Source organism: Antechinus flavipes, chromosome 4, assembly GCF_016432865.1.
Source record: "Antechinus flavipes isolate AdamAnt ecotype Samford, QLD, Australia chromosome 4, AdamAnt_v2, whole genome shotgun sequence".
NCBI lineage: Eukaryota > Metazoa > Chordata > Mammalia > Dasyuromorphia > Dasyuridae > Antechinus > Antechinus flavipes.
Genome location: NC_067401.1, coordinates 366,524,868 through 366,546,475, shown reverse-complemented (window position 1 = coordinate 366,546,475; position 21,608 = coordinate 366,524,868). Strand labels below are relative to the sequence as shown.

Below are 21,608 nucleotides of genomic sequence, written 5' to 3'. Positions count from 1 at the left end.
CACTTTTGCCTATACACTCCATTTCAATTCACATTTCTATTACTTTGCTCATATTATATTTTCTCTCTATCTTTTTCTACCTATTCAGTTATAATATTTGGCTAGTCAGACAAGTTTGTGTTTTTCTTCATATTTTGAAGAATACATTTACATATATACATGTGCATATACACATAAGTATAAAATATGCATATATACATATTCCAGGGATTTATTAGAGCTGATTGTTCAATTTTCAGTATTATTATTTACACTTCTAAAAATTGGTAAAAACTACAAAACATGGCTTTGATTGATTGTTTCTAGGCTTAAGAAACTAATGGAGAAAATGTTACTAATGAAGGCCAAACTTAAAAAAAATATTGTGAGTACACTTTTTTTTCAGCGAGCCAGTTCTTATATATTTATTAGATCACTTTTATATGTGTGCATGCATGTGTGTGAGAGTACAACAAAAACAAACATTGACAATAAACATGAAGAACCAAGTTCTAGTGCCAGTCCTATCTTTTACAAGCTGAGTGACTTTGATCAAATATCTTTTCACTTTTATAAAACTGGGATGATAATACTTGCACTAAAAATCTGAAAGGGTGATTATGAAGATGGCAGAAGATAATGTACATAAATGCTTTTTAACCATAGGGTGCTTTACTTATTGAATAATCAGTATCATTATTTGAAAGTCACATCTTCATTTTCATATGTGGTTATGATGAATTATTGTTCTACAACAACTGCCTTTTTCTTTTCTTTTCTTTTTTTTTTTTTGCCACTCTAGTAGATGTTTGTTGTGTCCATCAGTGTTTGAAAATGTGACTATATATGATAATATACAAACATGATCCTTTTCTTGGCATGTCACAGTTTTGCTTTAGTTACTGAAGCTTTGCTCAATTTAGCCTGTAGGAGTTAATAGTCTTCTCAAAAAATCTTATTTATGCCCTGAGGATAGCTTTCTTTCCCTGGCAGGCTTTAGGTCTTTCTTGCAAAAGTAAAACTTTATATTGCTTATTTTTAAATTGTTGCTCAGTATCCCAGTATCCTATCTTTGTGGGAGAAAGTTAAGCTTGGAATAAGACAGCTTTGGGATTTAAAAGAAAGTCACCTAAGAGGGGTTAATGTAAGATTTCTGAGATTATTATGAAACATATAATTGTGTATTTAAAGTCATCTCTAGTTTACCTTGTCAGCATTGGATGGCATTTATTCACTATCAGTGCCAGCCTTGGCTACATTCGTTTTGACTTGCATTTTTTTTTTCTTTAATGACTGGGGAAGTCTAGGCATATTTTACAAGCTCTTATTATGATTCACATTCTCAAAGGATGCTCCTTTTCTCTACCTTGCACCATGAATCCAGATATTGCTCAGTATAAGACAAAAAAATTGTTTTGGGCTAACATCTAAGTCTTTCACACAAAATAAATAAAAGGAGGTTTATTTGAGTTCATTTGTGCTGATATAGTATGCACTTAGACAATCTCACTCAGGATGAGTCTTAAAATACTTTGCAAGTTTCCTTCAATTGTTTGTTACATGTTAAGGTATGTATAAGAGTGGTAGGTAGGGGAAGAAAAGCCAAGGATTAAGTTTATCTTAAAACTTGCAAATCATTTCATTTTAATATGCCTCAACATGTATTGGTAATTGTTTTAACTCTTGTTCTGCTGGTTATTAAATAAGTATAAACGAATTCACTTTCAGCCAAGAGAAAACTCATCTCTTCATATCTATCAACCCAAACAAAAGCAAATCAATCTGAGGTAGTATTTTGGGCACCGATGTTAAGATTTCTACTACTTAGGACGAAGTGTGGTATTGGTTTTAATTTTCCAGGCTTATTTCTATATCAATGAAATTGCAAAACACTACTTTATTACTATTCTTAACCAATTAATCACCAAATTTTCTTGACTCTATTTCCTTGATATCTCTCCTATTGATCTTCTCTCTACAGTTGCTGAACTTCAAGTCCTTATTATCTCTCTCTTCATTGGTATCTCTGCATCCAGTCCTTTCCTCCACATAGCTGCCAAATGGATGACCATTTCTAAAGTACAAATCTGAAAATATCAGTTATTCCCCACTGCTTTTAAGATAAAATACAACTACCTTGTTTGATAATTAAAGTCCTTTTTTGCAGCCTGTACTTTCAGGTTACCTACAAGTAATTCCCCATCAGGAACTCTATACTCAAGCAAGACTAGCTAACTTGTTCTCCACATATTCTATTCCTACTTGTATCTCTGTATCTCTGCATTTCATGCCATAAATTTTCTCTTTCTTTATCTGTGCCTTTCTCTGGACATGAGCCATCTCTTCAGAGGGTATCTAAGGTCCTTCCCATCTCTAAATCTGTTATATTCCACTGGGTGAATGCAGAGCACAAAACCCATCTTACTTTTCTGTTTGTATTCCCTAATCTTGTACACTGTCTGACATATAGCATCCATTTAATAAGATCATGGAGGTGGAATTAGAAATAACTTCCCAAGACTTCTAATCCAACCCTATCCTTTTACAAGTGAAAAAATTAAGGAACAAAGAGATTAAATGACTGTGATTCAAGTGTTAAATGGCAAAAGCTAGGTTTGAATTCTGGTCCTCAGACTTCAGTTCCAATATTCCTTCCATTGTACATAGGGCATAGCTTGTTGAGTCATTGGTTGGTTAATTGATTAACTACCTCCTTAATTTACCTTTCTCAAGTATTCTCAAGTATTTCTTAAGTATTCTCAAGTATTCTCTCTGTCTCTGTCTTTCTATCTCTGTCTGTCTCTTTCTCACACTCTATTTCTCTTTTTCTTCATCTCAGCCTCTTGTAATCACTAACTCTTTTTCAGCCACAAGAATTTCACCCCCCACTGAAATCTTTCTAAGTGCCCACAAGCTGTTTTTGTATTTACTTTGTATATAGTTTATATGTATTTATTTATCAAACAAGATATATATGTATATTGTATATATGATATATATATACACATTTATATATCATATATACACATATATAAATTTGAAGATAATCAACAGTAGGAAAGCTTCAACATTTAATAGGATTTTTTCATACGTGTTTGCTGAATTTGCATTGATTGGATTATCTGAATGATTGTTCAACTTGCTCTAACAATCAGTGTTCCTTTAGGAAAGATAAATATTATGTATTGATTATCAGGGTATAAACTGTTCCCCATCCCCCAAATGCCAAAGTACTGTGGATTGAACTCAAAACTTGCAAGATTGCATTAAGTCCATAAAAAAATCTTTTTTTTTTCCCTTCCTCACAAACGAAAGGCTATAAATTTAGGCCAATATAAACTTGTCAGAGTTATCCCTCTCAATTTCACACCAGGGTGTGGTGCTACACAGCTGGGGAGCTGAGCTAATAAGTGTTGAAAAATGAAAAATGCTGCTTTATGGCATCATATAAACTGGCAAAAAAAAAAAAATCTTCCACCTCCATCCCAATTTTTGACAAACAAATAGCAAAATCTAGATGTCAGAAGAGTGAAGCTTCTTGGGACTAGATACATAGAGGCAAACAGAATGGCCTATATGGGCATATGTTTTCCTAAAATACTATATGTATTATGAAGTAGCATACATTTGTAAAAACCTAACCACATTTGGTGCCTGTTTTGATCCCCAAAGGGGCCATTTCCAGAAATGTTGGAAATACTGCATAATGATCTATTTATCCAGTAGTGAAGCTGGGTTATCCCCTTTATAAAGGAACTGAATTTTTCTTAACAATATAAATTATGTAGTATGAGTATCCAAATTGAGGTTTTTGAGGAATAGTAACAAGTATTAAGCAATCATGAAATAGCATATGATACCATATGAAGTACTCTTGACTTATTTATAAGATGTAACATCCTCCACACCAGAGATTTCTGGACTCTATAAATTTGAGTAGATAATGGATTAATAGATAGGTAAACTATTTTCACATAACTGTTTGATAATATCCTATGTACTTTATTTTATGCCCTTAAAACAATCTAAGAAAGAGTCAAAAAGCTAATCAGAATTTATCAGAATGCTAAATGAGTCCACTATACAAAAAAAGGTACTCCTGCTTTAGACTCAGCTGTGATATTGAGGCTAGTGTCCTGATTGCCACAGTTAGAGAGAAATAAATAGAAGACTTGTCCCCTAAATGTTATTGAGAGGGATTTTATTTTAATTTTCTTCTGACCTTTCTTCTGGGTGCTGGAATGAGGTCTGATTATCACTAAGACCCTAACTAGAACAAAGGAAGAGACATTGTTTTAATCTTCTCACTGGGATTCCCAGAACACTGAGATAATGAGGGCATTACAAAAAATGGGGAGTAATAGAGATAGAGTTTTAATGAAAGCAATCAACCTGAAAATCTATGAGGTACAAATTTAAGATCTATTGTTGAAAATTGTTTTAATATTTAGTGAATATAATATATCATGTAATAATTTGTTCAGGCAATTGATTTAACTAGTACATAAACAAATACTCAACATTTTAAAAATAATATTAATAGTACTGGTAAGTGAAGGAATTTACTATCATCACAGAACTATACTTTCTTTAGAGTTCAAAGGGAACAAAAAAAATATCTCACCCAGCATCAAAATTATCTTGCAGGTAGTCATCTAACTTCTGCTATAATACTTCTAATAACACAGAGCCCATTATCTTATAAGAAAGATAATTTCATTTTTGGACAGTTCTTAGAGAAAGTTCTTTATATTTACTCTGATGGATCCTGAATTTATCAGCATAAGTGTTTTCTCTACAATTGAAAATCAAAACTACTCTCACAGTATCTCATCTTGTCTGATTCTTGTCTACATGTTTCTATAAATCTTCTACAGAGACTCTATCCAATGAATCAGTTTTACTTGTTTTAATGTCTAAAGAATAGCAAGATAGCGCTCAAATTTTCTTTCAGTTCTCCTTCTTTCGTACGACATGTCAGTCTCACTTCTTGTATCTTACATTGTATTTCAAAGGTCAGATTTTGCATGGAAATCATCATTTGTACCTTGTAACTTAGCTTGGCTCAAACAAAAATCTCTCCATTTCATTGCCTTTGGGTTAATTGTAATTTTGATTCTTGTGTGACCTATTCTTTTTTATAAACCAAAATTTTGTTTCTTTCTTCTATCCATGGATACTTTTGTTTACTTAAGTACATGGTATTCTTTAGGTCATGAGGAACATACAACAAAAAAAGGAGCAGTTAGGTCTCCAGACTCACTATCCAAAACTTGGTATTCTTCTACCTCTTCCCTTCTCTGTAATGCTTTCTTTAATTTCTCAAAATTTGCAACCCAAAATTTGCACTTCGCAAGATAAAACTGACATTGTAGTCTTTCTAAAGTCTTTAGGAAAAGCAGGCAACCTGCCCTTCTAATTTGAGGATAGAGTCATGAACTGCTTCAGTTAAGAAGGAACAAGACAAACATCTGGTTTCTAACCTTTCTGTATTTATCATGGTCTTCTTTGACTTCTTTACCCTACTGGCTCCTAACAGGGTGTCTATCCTTATCTCTTCTCAGTTTTCTTATGTGTCTAAGATTCTTGACAATAAGGTCTGTCTTTTTCATATTTGTCTCCCCAAACCTTAATACAATGCCTGGCACTTAATAGGCACTTACTATTTATTGACTATTGACTGATTTTTAAAAATGTGCTTTCATAGTTCCAAACACAATATTATCATCTTGGTTTGGCCATTATTCTTCTCTGCATTTAACCTAAAATTGCATAAGTGTCTTTAAGCAATAAGACTTTTAGTTAACATTAAGCTTAGTAAATCATTTATTATCACCGATGTATTTTTCACTTCTTTCCTAGCAACACCATGAGGAGCAGTTGGGCCCCAAGTTTTTAAGACTTGCAATAGCCTACTTGAGTTTTGTCTTCTTATTGTCACATCAGATCTGGGTTTACCCTATTGTTAACAAAGCCAGCAGAACACATTTAAATAAAACTCTCATCATAGTCCCCAGTGAGTAATTTAGAATTGAGATCAATGCAAGAGCTGCCCAAAACTTTCAGCAAGTCCACAGATTTGTCAGGGTTTATCTAATTGGTACTTCATGTTCAGTTCAAGCACTGAAGGATATCTAGCTAAATATCTCTTTAATAAAATCTTTAATACAATTTTTTATATTTAATTCAAAATTGGTAATATGTTGTAGCCTATTTATATATAGGCTTTTATATAACTTGCCCTATAACATTATCAAAATACTATATTAAAAGAGTAGCATTTAAGACCCAGTACAATATGGCTTCCATCTACTTTTCTAGCCTTATCTCTTATTCTATTCCTTGTAAAGCCTGTGTTTCAACAAATTGGAACATTTGCCATTGGTTATATTATATTCTAAAATACACAAATAATATTGTCATTTTCAGAGGGAAACTATTTCTACAATTTGTCTTTAATTCTATTAAAATAGATTTATTTTAACTATTAAAATAAATCAATGTTACTATTTGTGTTATTGATATATTATATGTGCCATGTAGCCTAAGATTCTCAAATATTTTGCAGTGAGAGGAACTTTCATTTTAAGATAAACTTCAGTGGACATAGGAGTAATTACCTTCCATCTTGCTAAAGTTTATGAATTCTAAACATTGGAGCCAAAAGATCACAGATTTAAAGCTGGAAGACCTTTCTACCTAGCTTAGAGGTCACTTAGTAAAATCTCCTTCATTTTGTAGATGAGAAAACTGAGGACCATAGAGGTAAAATGAGTTGGTCAAGAACACATTGATGATAAGCTCCGGAGGTAAAGTTTGAACTAATGTCCTCTGACATTAAATCCAATAAATATTAGGGTTTCTTTTGCTAGAAACATATGCTCTACATTTGAAACACTAAAACAGATTATATATGTGCTGGAAATACTATCAATATTGAAGATTTCAAAGAGTTTTGTTAATCAGTCAGTCACCAAACATTTATTAAGCTCTTACCAAATGCCAAACACTGTGATGAGTATACAAAGAGACTATAATAATAAAATCCTTCTCTCAATCCTACATGCTAAGAGAAGAGACAACATGTAAATAATTTGGTACACAGAGTAGATGAAGATAATCTACTGGGGAAAGGTGTTATCACTGGGGGAATGGGAAATTTATCCAGAAAAAAAAAAATGGAAGTTGAGCTGTCTTGAAAAGAGAAATAACTGAAAAGATCATTCTAGACAAGGGAGGGGGGCAGCCATTGAAAAGGTTCAGAGACAAGTGATAGAGGGTCCTGTTTCAGGAATTTAAAAGAGCCTAATATAGCAGGAGTAAGTGGGGGTGAAGTTAAGTGTAAGATCACTGGAGAGGTAGAGAGGGGGCCAGGTTATAAGGAGAATTATATGACAAACTGGAGTCTTTACATTTTATCTTGGAAATAATGGAATCAACTGGAATTCATTAGTGAGAAAGATGGGGAGGGACATAAATTCACTTATTAGAAAAGCCAGCTTGCAGGAAAAGATAATGATAAGTAAAAGGAGGGGATAAACTGGGGCACTAATTCATTGTTGGTGGAGTTGTGAAATGTTTCAAGCATTCTGGAGAGCAATTTGAAACTATGCCCAAAGGGCTATCAAACTGTGTATATCCTTTGATCCAGCAATCTTACTACTGGGTCTGCATCTCAAAGAGATCATAAAAGAGGGGAAAGAACGTACTTGTGCAAAAATGTTTGTAGCATCCCTTTTTGTATTTGGCAAGGAACTGGAAATTGAGTGGATGCCATCATCAGTTAGAGTATGACTGAATAAATTATGGTATATGAATGTTATGGAATATTATTGTTCTATAAGAAATGATGAGCAGGCTAATTTTAGAAAAGCCTGGTAAGACTTACATGAAATAATGCTGAGTGAAGTGAGCAGAAACAAGAGAGCATTGTACACAGTAATAACAAGATTATGTGATGATCAATTATGAGACCTAGATCTTCTAAGCAATACAGTGATCCAAGACAGTTCCAATATACTTGGGATAGAAAATGCCATACTCATCCAGAGAAAGGACTATGGAAGGATTGAAGCATAGTATTTTCACTTTTTTCTTTCTTTCTCTCTTTCTTTCATCCTTCCTTTCTTCCTCCCTCCCTTCTTCCTTCCTTCCTTCCTCCCTCCCTCCTTCCCTCTTTTTTCTTTCTTTCTTTCTTTCTTTTTTCTTTCTTTCTTTCTTTCTTTTTCTTTCTTTCTTTCTTTCTTTTTTCTTTCTCATCTCAGAAGCAAACTAGTTTTCTTAATGAAGTAAAATGAGGAGAGTGGTATTTTGTCCAAAGCAAGAATTATAAGGTAAATTTATGTCTTGTGTATTTATTCTCAGGAGCATGGACTAATACTGAATCTTATGTGAACTGGAATAATCAAAGCTCTTCATTCTGAAGACATTTTTTTTATATTTTAGAGGAGTTTGTTTTAAGACAACAAAAATATTCATTGATAACTAAATAATCTGATTCAGTGACTGTTTTACAGGGCATGGTAGATTTGAGAATGTGTATATCAAAAAAGAGACACTATTTCCCTTCTATACTTTCCATTCTGGTATGTCTGATTCTGAATAAAGCAGCAAATTGGAGGAAGATATTATCCAACTGGCCTGAGTGAATTCCAGATGTTAACCATATGACTGACCATACGTTGACTAACAAAAAAGAAGTTAAGGGAGAGGAATTCTCAGCATACACGACGTTTTTAATAACCATGCAAAAGTGACTCCTTATATCAACTCCACCTGCATGATGGAATAAACCTGCATAAATAAAAGTCTCTTTTTGGGGAGCAGGAGGAAAGTACCAACTATGTAGCATTTGTGATCAAATTCTTTCATTAAAAAAATAAAACTGCTGAATCAATGCAAGCTGACTACAAGCTAGTTTTTTTTTTTTTCCTCCCCAGTAAGTGGGGCCTCTGTATTTAAAATTAGATTTTTAAAAAAGCAAAAAAAGGGAAATTCTTAGATTCCACACACAATTATAACAAGCTCTTTAGATGTTATACAAACCATACATAAAAACACTTATATTGTTTTCATCTGAAACTGAACATTAAAGACCTTTTCTTTTCAGAATATGGAAAAGAAACAACTCACATACTTAAAGGTGGATAAAACTTTCTTGGCTTTCTTGAAATGGGATTATTGCCTACAGTAAACACCATCAAGCTTCATGGGTGGCATTTCTCACTCAGGAGCAAGCCATGCATAAATATTTTTATTAGAATTTAAATTTCTAATCTTTATAAATAGAACATTAGTAACATTTATCCTTTAAGCAATAGCTGGATGGCCACTTGTTGATTCTGTTGCAGAGATTCTTGCTCAGGAATGATTTGAATTGGATTGGATGTCCTCTGAATTTCCTTCCAGCTTTGAGATTTTTATGAGCCCATAACAGTTCTGTATCAGAGAAAACTCCCTTCCCTGATGAGATTGACATTTTCAAAGTCTATGTCTCTACAGATATAAAAAAATGAAGGTTTACAATTCAAGTTCAAAAAACATTCTAAGTTATCTAAATTGAGGGTCCATGTTGTTTAAGCCACCTGGGGTATATTGTTCTATCCTCATAAAAAAGAAAGAGAGAGAGAGAGAGAGAATAGCGGAGGAAATTAAAATAACTTTAACATAATATTTGTAAATAAGCTGTTGAGGTAAAAAAAGAATAAATCAAAAGATATTAATATCAATTATCATCCCTTCCTATAGAACTTTGACCAAAAATTATATAGCAGATATATACAAGACCTGGATTCAAATCCTAGTTTTGTCCTTTATAATCTAGGTAATCTTTAGCAAATTATTTAATCTCTCTGGATCTTAATTTCCTTATCTGTAAAATTAAAAGATTAGATTATATGATATCCAGAGTATCTTGCTATTCTAAACCTGGATTCTTCTTGTAATGAGGATAAAAGAACCTAGAAATTACATCAGTCAGGGATCTATTGTGTTTAATACGTTTTATCAATATCTTGATTAAAGATATAGATGGCATATTCATCAAAATTTGTAAATGATACAAAGCCAAGAATAACTAAAACATTGAATGGTAAAATCAAAATACAATTAATTTTAACAGTCTAGAGAGTTGGAGTTTAATGAGATGAAATTCAATCAAGATAAATATAAAGTCTTTGGGCAGAAATATCAACTCAACAAGTATAAGAAAGGTGCTTCAGTTATTCTGAACAAGATATTGGGTATTTAGAGGATAGCAAAGACACATCTGCATCAAGATATGGCAGCCGAAAAAGCTTGATGCAGTCTCAAGTGAGACAGAACTCTCAGTCTGTCAATAAATACTTGTTAAATACCAAAAACATGATAGCCAATGTACTAACTACTAGGAATAGAAAGAAACACAAAATACAATCTCTGCTCTCAAGATGTATAAAGTCTAATGGGGAAGGTGACATGAAAATTGCTATGTACATACAAGATAAATTGGAATTGATAAAGAGAAAACACTACCATTAAGGGTAATTAGGAAAAACTTCTTCTAGGAGACACATTCTTAGGTCTGATGGGAAAAAATCAGGGAAGCAGATGGCACAGAAGTAGCTAGGTGACACAGGGAATGGAATTTTTGGCTTGGAACCAGGAAGAATTATCTTCCTGAGTTCAAATCTGACCTTAGACACTTAATATCTATGTGACTGCTCTGCCTCAATTAAATCCAATTCACTTGGCAAGTCAAGATATCATCATCCTGAAGTTATTGGTCCTTAATAATCAATAACAACAAAAAGCTTTGTAACTCACTTTCCTCATCTGCAAAATAAGCTAGAAAAGGAAATGACAAACCATTCCAGAATCTATGGCAAGGAAACCCCAAAAGGAGTAACAAAGAGTCAGACACAACTAAACACTACCATAATTTCCAGTTCTTTGCCGCCACAATTAAAGATGCTATAAATATTTTAGAACATATAAGTTCTTTTCATTTTTTCCTTATCATTTGGGAAAACAAATTTTTCTAGATTTCTCAGATGAATGTATATAAAGAACTTTGTCAAATCTATAAGAATGAGTCATTTGTCAATTGATAAATGGTTAAATGACATGAACAGGCAGTTTTCTTATGAACAAATAAATAAAACAATTTATTCTCTTGAAAAATGCTTTAGGTAATTATTGATTAGAGAAATGGAAATCAAAACAACCATGAGATATCATTTATCATTTATCAGATTGGCTAAATTTTTTGAATGGGAAAAAACAAATGTTGTAGGGATTTGGAAGAATTGGGACGTAATTAGTTAGTGGAACTGTGAACTAATCCAACCATTTTGGAGAGCAATCTGGAATTACTCCCAAAGAATTATTAAATTGACTTTATACCCTTTGACTCAGCAATACCACTACTGTTTTCCAAGATGACTAGGGGGAAAGAGATGATACAAAAGTAAAAGTGACAGGATTTGGCAAGAGATTGGATATGGGGAAGGGGAGTGAGAAAAAATAAGAAGTCAAAGAGGAAACCTAGGTTGCAAGTATGGTTGATTAGAAGGATAATGGTCTCTTGATATAACAAAATAGCTTAGAAGAAGAAAAAGATTGAAGGAAAAAATGATGAGTTCAATTTAAAACATATGAATTTATGATGACTACAAGGATAGCCAGTTAAAAATGTCCAATAGACTATTGCATATATGAGTCTAGAGGTTAGGAAAAAATAAGTATACCTAAAAGTCGCCATACTGTTGTAGTTGTTGAGTTGGTTCATTTTTTTCTCATTTTTCCTGACCTCATTTGGAGCTTTCTTGGCAAAGATACTAGAGATACTGCTCATTTTGCAAATGACAAAACTGAGGGGAAAAAAAAAAAAAAAAGATTGTAAGATTGTGACTTGCTTAGGATCACATAGTTACAAAATGAATAAGGCTGAATTTGAACTCAGATATTCCTAGCCACTAAGCTGCTTAGCTGGATCATATGAGCTGATGAGTTCACCAAGAGATATAGTATAGAGGGAAAAAAGCCTGAAGAGCTAAAAGTGGGGCACCACCTCTAATTGACATGTTTCAGGTAAAGATCAAGAAAGGAAATTGTGGAGTGGTCAGAAAACTAGAGAGATGATTAGGATAGCATAAGAACCTTGAGAAAAGAGGGTAATTCACAATCAAAGGATAAAGAGAGGTTCTAAAGGATAAAGATTGAGAAAAGATCATTAGATCTGGAAGTTAAGAGATTTTATTTTCCTTTTCATTTTATAAAATGTTTGTTTACAAAGCAATCGCAAAATTACATTGGTAAGATCAAGCTAATTGCTTATTACATTTATGAGAAAACTTTTGACAGCCAAATATTACTGCCTTTTTGATTTATGGGATTAAAGAAAAAGCAAACTTTTTCTACCACCAAAACTACCACCAAAAAAAATTTTTTTAACCTTTAAAAATTCTTGTTTAGACAGATTTTTGAATCGGTGGTTCATATCCATCAGTCCTTTCCACTTTTGTACTTGTTTCATCTCTTAAAGATTTTTTGGAGTCACCACCTTCACCATGCACTTCCCTTGATTTTCCCGATTCAAATTTGGGCTTCTTAAGAATCTTGACTTTTTGAACTGACAAGCTTTCAAGTCTGTTTTGAATAAGTTTACTGAGTCTTTAAAGTCATTTGTCTGCATTTCCTATATCATGATTTCTTTCATTTTCTTATGTATTTGATTGATTTGTTGGTGCTGGGCATAATAAGAGTTCTTTTGGATCTGCTTCTTGCATTTTTTGGTAAAAATGACCAAAAAAGCAGAGCAAATAACAATCAGTAGTTTTGATATAAACATGAGATTCAATTATGGTTGACTAGAATATATCTTGTCCTGGGGAAGATAGGAATTAGTCAAACAATTTTTAACCTGAACATTATCAGTACTTGAAAAGGAATCTCATCATTCTACAGATTGGTCAGGCTAACTTCAATATCTGAGATGACCAACGGCTATTGCCATTCCTTCAGTCTTTGTAACCAGTGTCTTGCCAATGCTGACTATGTTCCACATAGCTGGTTTTTTGGCATTATACCAATCTTTCTCCAAAAATGGATCAATCACTTTCTTCTTGGCTCCTTTTTTTGCTGCCGTTAGTGAGATGCTTATTCTTTTCCATTCTGAAAGTCAAAAGAAGTTAAGAGATCTTTAGTTACTTTAAAGTGACTAATTTCCACTTAAAGTTGAAGTCAAACTGTAAGTTGTTTAAAAGAATAAGAGGAAGGGAAGAGGAAGCATCAATTCAACATAACCTTCTAAGAAGCTCATTCACAAAAGAGAGATGAGATATGGAACAATAGCTAGTGGTATAGATATACCAAGTGAAGTTTTTGTGAGGATGAAGGAAACTTGACCATGTTTGTAGGCTGTAAATTAGAAGAATTTGAAGATGAGTAAGAACTTGGGGATAATGGGATGAGGGAAATCTATTGGAGAAGAAAATAGTTTTCACTAACAAAAATATAATAGTTTCACTGTATTATATTCTCATTGCACCTTATTTTGAATACTGTGATCTATTTTAGGGACCACTGTTCAAGGACATTGATAAGCTAGAGAGAAGTACAACCAGAATTGCAAAAGACCTTAAATCCATGCCATATAAAGATTGGAAGTAAATGGGTACATTTAATTTGGAGAAAAGATAACTTGGTGGGATATCATCAGCTTGTGTTCAAATATGTGAAGGGATGTCATGTGAGGGAGTAATTATACTTGTTTTGTTGGACCCCAGATGGCAGAATTAGGAGTAATGAATAGAAATCAGAGACCAATGTTGGGGGAAATATTAACATTTAAACTTGTCTAAAAGGGAAGGGCTGTCTAGTGACATTTCCCTTTTTGGAGCCATTAAGCAAAGAATAGATAGTCATTTGGTACATTATAGCAACTATTCCTTTGATGTAGGGATTGGACCAGAGGATTGTGCTGGTACCTTTCAACTCTTAAAATTTGTGTGATTGAAAGATATGGAAAAAGAGAAAGATGATTTGGTAGTTAATGGTATTTTAATAAGTGATGAAGCTATTAGAAGAATTTAATAAAGTTCTGTGAATGGATAACAAATCAAAAATTAATTTTTAATCACCAAATATGCAAAGTTTCCCTATTTATCCAATGGAAAAGTGGAAATTTGATATTTAACTTTCCTAGGAACCACAGGTCAGGATAATCAACAGTAAGAAAAGCCACACTTAGGAAATAAAACACACATATGAGAATCATATTGCCCATACTACCAATGCTGTTTCATTCATTTAATAAAAAATCATTTTCAAAGCACTAACATACTACTTTAAAAGGCTAAGATTTCATGAGATTTTTTTTTTCTAAAGCCTACCAGGTGTGCCCTGAAGCACTGCCAAGCACTTTATGGCACTACAAAATCCTAAACATGCCCTTCATTCTCTAGATCCCATCATAGTTTGGGAATAAAATAGTAGGTTTCTGTTTTCACTTGCTTTTCTTGATTTGCACCTAGACAACACCAAATAAACACAAGAGGAGGCAAAAAATTAAACTCTTCACATGGTCCCAGTGAAATTAAGCATATAACAGTAACAAAGAAGTTAAGAGATGCATCAGAATGTTTAAATAAAACCCTGCCAACAAGATTTTCCACAAGATCACCAGGTCAGGGCTACAAAACTCCAAACAGCTATGGCGAGACAATTAAACTTGAACACTGAGTGAAAAGTCCTTTTTTTTTTTTTTTTTTTTTTTTTTTTTTTGTCAATTGCTTACTTCCCAGATGGCATTTCTAAATACTTCACTTTATACTATGACTAGATTAAGAAGATGAGAATATGAGAATACAGGCAACAAATAATCAAACATCCAAGTCATCTGCAGCAGATTCCCCTTGAAAAGGCCACATCCATGAATTAAAACAGAACTGGGAAAATCCAATTCAGTTTTGAACACTCTATTCTATAAATGCTCCTAAATCTGGAAAAGCTCAAGTTCCAGCTGAAACTGAGAATTTACCACAATCCAGGGAGCTTTTGACACAGGTCCTCCTACTTCTTAGTTTGCTTGGACAGGTGCTCATTTGGTTATGATAGCAAATCGAGGAAGTGTTGAAGATGGAGTTGTCAGCTGGCAATTTCAAGTGAGGAACACAGAAAGTTCTGGGCAAAACTTCAAAAACTGAAAGTTGTGAGCCTTGGGAAAGGTAGTAGAAGAAGAAAAGAACTATATCAAGAGCACCGAGCTTAAAGCCTGAAATGTTTCTTGTGATTCTTTTAATAAAAATTGTTGGAGTATTTTCTAATCTTAGCTTTGGCATGTAAAGTGTTTAGGTTTACCCTCATTGACACTTAAGTGAGATTTTTAGGAACATCCTGTACTTGAAAAATAATGGTGATATTATGTACAAGAGGGGGTTTATAACCAATAAATTAGTGATAATTTAAGAAATACAAACTTACAACAGTCCTATGAAGTAGATGGCACAATTATTGATTCATTTTAATATGTTAATACATACATCAATTTTAAAAAGTTAACTCATTGATAATTACAAGTCAAAGTTTTTGAGTTCAAGAATACTATACACTGGGTACTCTATAAAAAGATTTTCTGATATGTCCTGCTCATTGGAAAAAAAGAAGTTAGTCCACATCGTTTTTTGTACAATATTGTATTTGAAACACAAAACCAGATAAAGTTTCTTATTCCTTCTAAAAAAGAAATGCTCTAATGAAAGATTTTAGCTGATCTAGAAATTTGAAGCATTTGGTTGATTGTCATTTTTTGTGTTTGAAGACCAAAATGACATCCCTATTTTGTGGTCAAGTGTTGGATTGTGGTTGATCAGATCAATACAAGCTTGGAAAGCTCTATCACAGATCAGGCACTAATAATCCATATGAACCTTTGGAATGGAAATTTCTCTAATTTTGCATCTCATGTTTCTTTTGAGCTACTGCAGGTCTTTTCTGATCATAGAACACGGCAGCTTCTTTGATGGGGGCCCACTATGGTGGGCAGTCCTGTGTGAGTATCTCCCATCTCTTACAAACAATTTCAAAGTTTTTCAAAAAAACCTTATGTCCTTGTATTGCTTCTTCCAGCCTTCATCGAGTACTTGCTTTGTGTGAGTTCTCTATAAAATAGTCTTTAGGCAAACATATGTTTGACATTTGAACAATGGGGCCAGCTCCTTGGAGTTGTGCTCTTTGCAGTACAGCATGAATGCTTGGTAGTTTAGCTTTAAAAAGAATCTTAGTGTCTGGTACCTTAGGAATTCTGTTTCCTGATATGGTATTGGCATATTATTCACATCTCATTAGAACAGCATGACAACTCCATAGATCTTCAGTCTGGTAGGCAGCTCCCTACTTCTTATGTTCCATACTTAATTCAGAGCTTCTCAAACATTTAGCTAGTTCTGGCAATGTGTCAATCTCATCATCTCTAGACATACAAAAGTAAGTGAACTTATCTACAAAATTCAACTTTTCTCCATTTGTTGTAACCAGTGGTTCTATATTTGGATAGTGTAATGCTGACTGGTAGAGAACCTTTGTTTTATGTGGGTAAATTGTTAGGCCAAAATTAATACAAGTAGCACCTTAGCTTCAAAGGCTGCATTAAATGCATAATCAAAGAATAGAAAGTCACACACTAAGTCTCCCTCTACTTTAGTCTTGGTTTGCAGCTTTTTCAACTCAAATAAGTTTTCAAAATTAGGACTTAGCTGCACTGGAAATTATCTTTCATCCAAGGACCAATAGAGAAACTTATTAATAGGACTGGACAACTCAGAAACACCATAGTGCATAGAGCTCCAGGCCTAGAGTCAGGAAGACTCTTTTTGCTGAGTTCAAATAGTTTTCACTAACACAGAGATAAGAGTTTCACTGTACTATACTCTCATTGGACCTTATTTTGAATACTGTGATCTATTTTAAGGACCACTGTTCAAGGACATTGATAAGCTAGAGAGAAGTACAACCAGAATAGCAAAAGACAACAAATAGTTGTGTGACCATGGGCAAGTCACTCAACCATGTTTACTTCAGTTCCTCATCTGTAAAATAAGCTGGAGAAGAAATGGAAAACTACTCCAGTATTTCTGATAAGAAAATCCCAAATAGGTCCCAAACTAAAAAAATAAACAAATACAACTATTTCCTAAGATTTTTGACCATGCCGTATATTTATTTCACCATGTGTATATTGAACTAAAAAAAAAAAAAACAAATACAACTATTTCCTAAGATTTTTGACCATGCCGTATATTTATTTCACCATGTGTATATTGAACTAAAAAAAAAAAAACAAATACAACTATTTCCTAAGATTTTTGACCATGCCGTATATTTATTTCACCATGTGTATATTGAACTAAAAAAAAAAAAACAAATACAACTATTTCCTAAGATTTTTGACCATGCCGTATATTTATTTCACCATGTGTATATTGAACTAAAAAAAAAAAAACAAATACAACTATTTCCTAAGATTTTTGACCATGCCGTATATTTATTTCACCATGTGTATATTGAACTAAAAAAAAAAAAACAAATACAACTATTTCCTAAGATTTTTGACCATGCCGTATATTTATTTCACCATGTGTATATTGAACTAAAAAAAAAAAAACAAATACAACTATTTCCTAAGATTTTTGACCATGCCGTATATTTATTTCACCATGTATATATTGAATCTTTTGTGCTATCCTGTCCCCAAACTTTCTTCTTCCCTCATGAGGGAATAATCTTTGAGAGGAAGTAGTTTTTATTTGTTTGTCTATTTTGTATTTCCAGATCTGGGCCCAGTACAAAGCATTGTGCTAACTGATATCTAGTCAACAACAATACTGATATTCATTCATTAATAAATGTATTCCATTGACACACTCAATGGTCTGTGGAAATAGTACATTACATCTTATGGGCAGTAATAATCTGCCTCCAAATCTGTAGTATATTTTCCTCCCCCCACATTTTCACAAGACAAAACATCTTCATATTTTTTAGTTAAGTATAAAACATTCAAACAAAAATATCATATATTCTTTTTGAAGGGAAAACAGTTGTTTTTATTTTAAATTTCTGACATTTCTACTGTTTCTGGCTTGCAAGATTCCAAAGCTGCTACTACTTCTATGACCACTACCTGGTCCTACTACCGGTAGGAAGATTATTTGAAGATAATTGTTTGATCTTGTCTTCGTGTTCTCTACCCTCTATTAGATTGTGAGCCCCGTGAGGGCGGATATTCTGGCCTTTCTCTATATTCCGGGGCTTAGCACAGAACAGGAGCTTGATAAATACTTCTTTGACCCCATGAGGATTTGAAAATATCTGTTCCAAGTCTAGAGCTCATAGATCTGGGTCTGATCAGAACCTTAGATAATCAAGTTCAACCTCTAGTTCACAGATAAGGAGAGGAGGTCTGGGCAAGTCTAAGTGAATTCCCCGGGGGAAATGCAAACTGGCAGGTACGGGCCCGGCCTTTCCTCCGGGATCTTCAGATCCACCCATCTCTCCGCTACACCCTGATCCTGAGGGAGAAGGTTGCATTTCAAACACAAGCACCGGTATTTCCTACTCCTCCCTCTCAGAGCTCCCTCTCCTCATCCACACAAGGAGGAAAACTCCCTTAATACAGAAGATGAGCTTAAACCTAAGCCCTCTTGAGCTCGCTCAGACCTGCGGGCGCGTGCTCGGACCTCCTCGCACGCGCTCCCGACGTCGGGAACGCGGCCTGCTCCTGTGCGTGCGTGCGCGAGACAGACGTAGACAAACGCGAAGTGGAGAAGGAAGGGAGAGGAGGAGATTGGGTGATTATGGCGGCGGTGGCCGGGACCTCGGCGCGACTTCGGCGATATGTGGTGGCCCCGGCGGGGCAACATAGCGCCTCTCTGATCATGCTGCACGGTTCAGGTGGATTATGGATTTGTGCGTCGTTTTTTCTGCGACGTGGGTGGAGGGGGCGTCTCCAGTATCCCCTCCCCTCCAAGCCTGAAAAGCGCGGGGCCTGCTGGTCGAGCTTCGGCTGGAGAGGCGCGTGCGGGTCACGGTCTGGGCCCCATTGCGCAAGGCCTCGTGCCCCCTTCCCCCAATCCCCCATCGTCCTCCACCACATTGCCCCTTCCCCAACCTTCACAGTCATTACCCTTGGCAACCCCACCGGATTTAGGATTGCCCGTCACGGCAACCTTTCCTTTCATTTTAAAGATTAGGAAACAGGCACTAGTGCTTTGCCTAAGGTCACAGTGATAGCACAAGTTTCTCGCCAGCATCTCTTGACTGTCCTGGGAAGCAGTCTATTGTCAGTAGAGTCTTGGCAATGAAATTTAGGAATATCAAACTTCGAGGCCAGCCGTTGACATACATCAGCTCTGTGACCGTGACTAGTGCAAATGCTTTAGAATAATCATAACTGGCATTTATGTACCATTTTACACTTGAGGGATTTGAGATTAAATGATTTGCCTAGCAAGGATTTTCAAATGGGTAAATTTCTGGGTCTGGATTTGAACTCTCTTTTGCAGCTCCGGTGCTCCATCCCTCTGAAAGCTTGGCAATTCTTTTGAAAATTTAAGTTGTAGAATATTTTCCCTTTGGTTTCATCCGATACAAAGTTTCCTCATCATGTTCTCTCCTCTGACTTAAGAGCTTGTCACTTCTTTAGAGGACAGGGACAGTCTTCTACCTCTTTTTATATCCCGTGATCATACAGATCATACTGTACATAGTAGGTGCTTAATAAATGTTATTATTGATTGATTAATGCTGTCTTCCATCAATAGCTTTCACTTACAGTTTCAACTTTATTTTGAAACTGATGGCATTGTTATCTTTAAAATATTTTCATTCGTCTTTCAAGTTAAATATAAGGATTATTTGACCTTTTCAATGTTTTGGAGAAGCAGTATTGTACAGTGGAAAGGACAAATGATTTGGGGATGAAGAGAATTTTTTTAAACCTTACTTATCATTTGCATATGGTCTGAGGTCAAGTCTCTTGCTTATATTTTCCATATATAAAACAAAAGATTGAACTAAATGGCTATACCTTTAGAATCTAAGATTTTCTTGTAAGCAGAGTGCTTTGTAAATCATGAAACATAGAAATATAGAAATGAGTTATTATGTGTTTTGGAAGTTTGCACAAAATATAAAATAGAAAGTCACATTTGAAAAGGACATTTAAAATCATCTAGTCCATCATTTTGGATTTGAAAAAAACTGAGGCCCAGTGAGGTTAATTGATCTACCCTAGATCTGGAACCCAGATCTTAAAGATTTCCCAAATTCAGACTACTTTTCAAGACCATTATGGTCTAGAGGGGGGAAAATCAATATGTAAAAACTTATTATTGCATTTATCAAGGTCTTACGGTTGAAGATGACAATAAATTGTTGTTTTATAATGTATTAATCATCATACAAAAGATGACATAGTGGGTTGAATACTGGATCTAAAGTTGTAAGGCATAGATACCATTCCTGCTTCTGACTCTTATTGGTCCTATTTCTAAGTATTCTAGAGTTGACAAAAGAATATCTGATTCTTCTGGTACATATACATGATTATCAAATGAATGGATAATAATTGCCATAGTTAAGAGACAAAAGAGTTGACTTTGTTGAAGTAGGAAATCCTTTTCAAAGAAACTGGGATTTATTCTGAATTTTAGGCAAACTTTAATTTATTTAATCTATAAACCCTAAATTTAATCTAGCCTAATCATTTTCTAATTAATCATTTAATCTAACCCTCTTTGTTTTACAGACAAGGAAAGGAAGTCCATAAAATTGGAGGGACTCTGAATCCAGTCTCATTTGTGTGCATATCATTTCACATTGCTTCCTGTAGAAAACATCAGATTTTGCCTTGAATTATGGTTTAGGGGATTTGAGACATTATGCTGTAGGCAGCAGGTATCCTTTGAAAATTTTTCAGTGGAGAAGTTATGAGGGATGTTGGAAGATTAGTTTTTATGGCACATGTGGGATGAATTAGGGCTTTGGGAAAGGTAATAGGGAAAGATTAAAAGAGGAAATTGCAGGTAGGCTATTGAAAGTCTTGAGATTATATGAACCTAAGTTGGTATCAAAGATATCAAAGGAATGGATAAGATGGACCATTTTAGGAAGAAAACTCATTGGATTTTGTGACTGGATGAGGGAACAAAATAAGAGGATGGAGCTGAAGATGATTCCATAGTTTTAAGCTTGTAAAAATAATGGTAAAAATGTCATATCTAAGTAGTTAGAAAAATTAAAATGATCATGTTTGATTTAAAAAAAAAAAAAAGTTTTAGTACTCCATGTCTTATTTTTCTCCTTTCCTACCTTTATTCAAATGCCTTTGCTCATGTGTAATTTTTAAAATTAATTTATTTAACATTTTTTCCAGTTATATTCAAAACTTTGTTCTGGGAGGACTTTCCAGGTTTGTTTGTTTATTTGTTTATTTGTTTGTTTTTCCCCCTGAGAGCATTCTGCTCATCATTTCCCTGATAACAATAATAGCTCATCCGAGAAACTTGCTTTGATGATTTTTTTTTACAATTATAATTACTAATTGTATTCCCCCAATTTATTCTTTCCTTTCATCCTGTCCCTCCTCAAAA

General features: G+C 34.2%; 1 protein-coding gene and 1 pseudogene across 1 annotated transcript in view; one reads left to right on the top strand and one right to left on the bottom strand.

The window, feature by feature from the left end:
- Positions 1-12,423: 12,423 nt before the first annotated feature.
- On the bottom strand, positions 12,424-18,507 carry LOC127561569 (40S ribosomal protein S3a-like; annotated as a pseudogene).
- A 203-nt stretch (positions 18,508-18,710) lies between these two features.
- LYPLAL1 (lysophospholipase like 1) overlaps positions 18,711-21,608 on the top strand; it is a 53,249-nt gene continuing 50,351 nt past the window's right edge. The window contains exon 1 of the mRNA XM_051998283.1: positions 18,711-18,909. Coding sequence (XP_051854243.1) covers positions 18,813-18,909 — 97 coding nt within the window. The 5' untranslated portion in view covers positions 18,711-18,812. The remainder of the gene's footprint in view (positions 18,910-21,608) is intronic.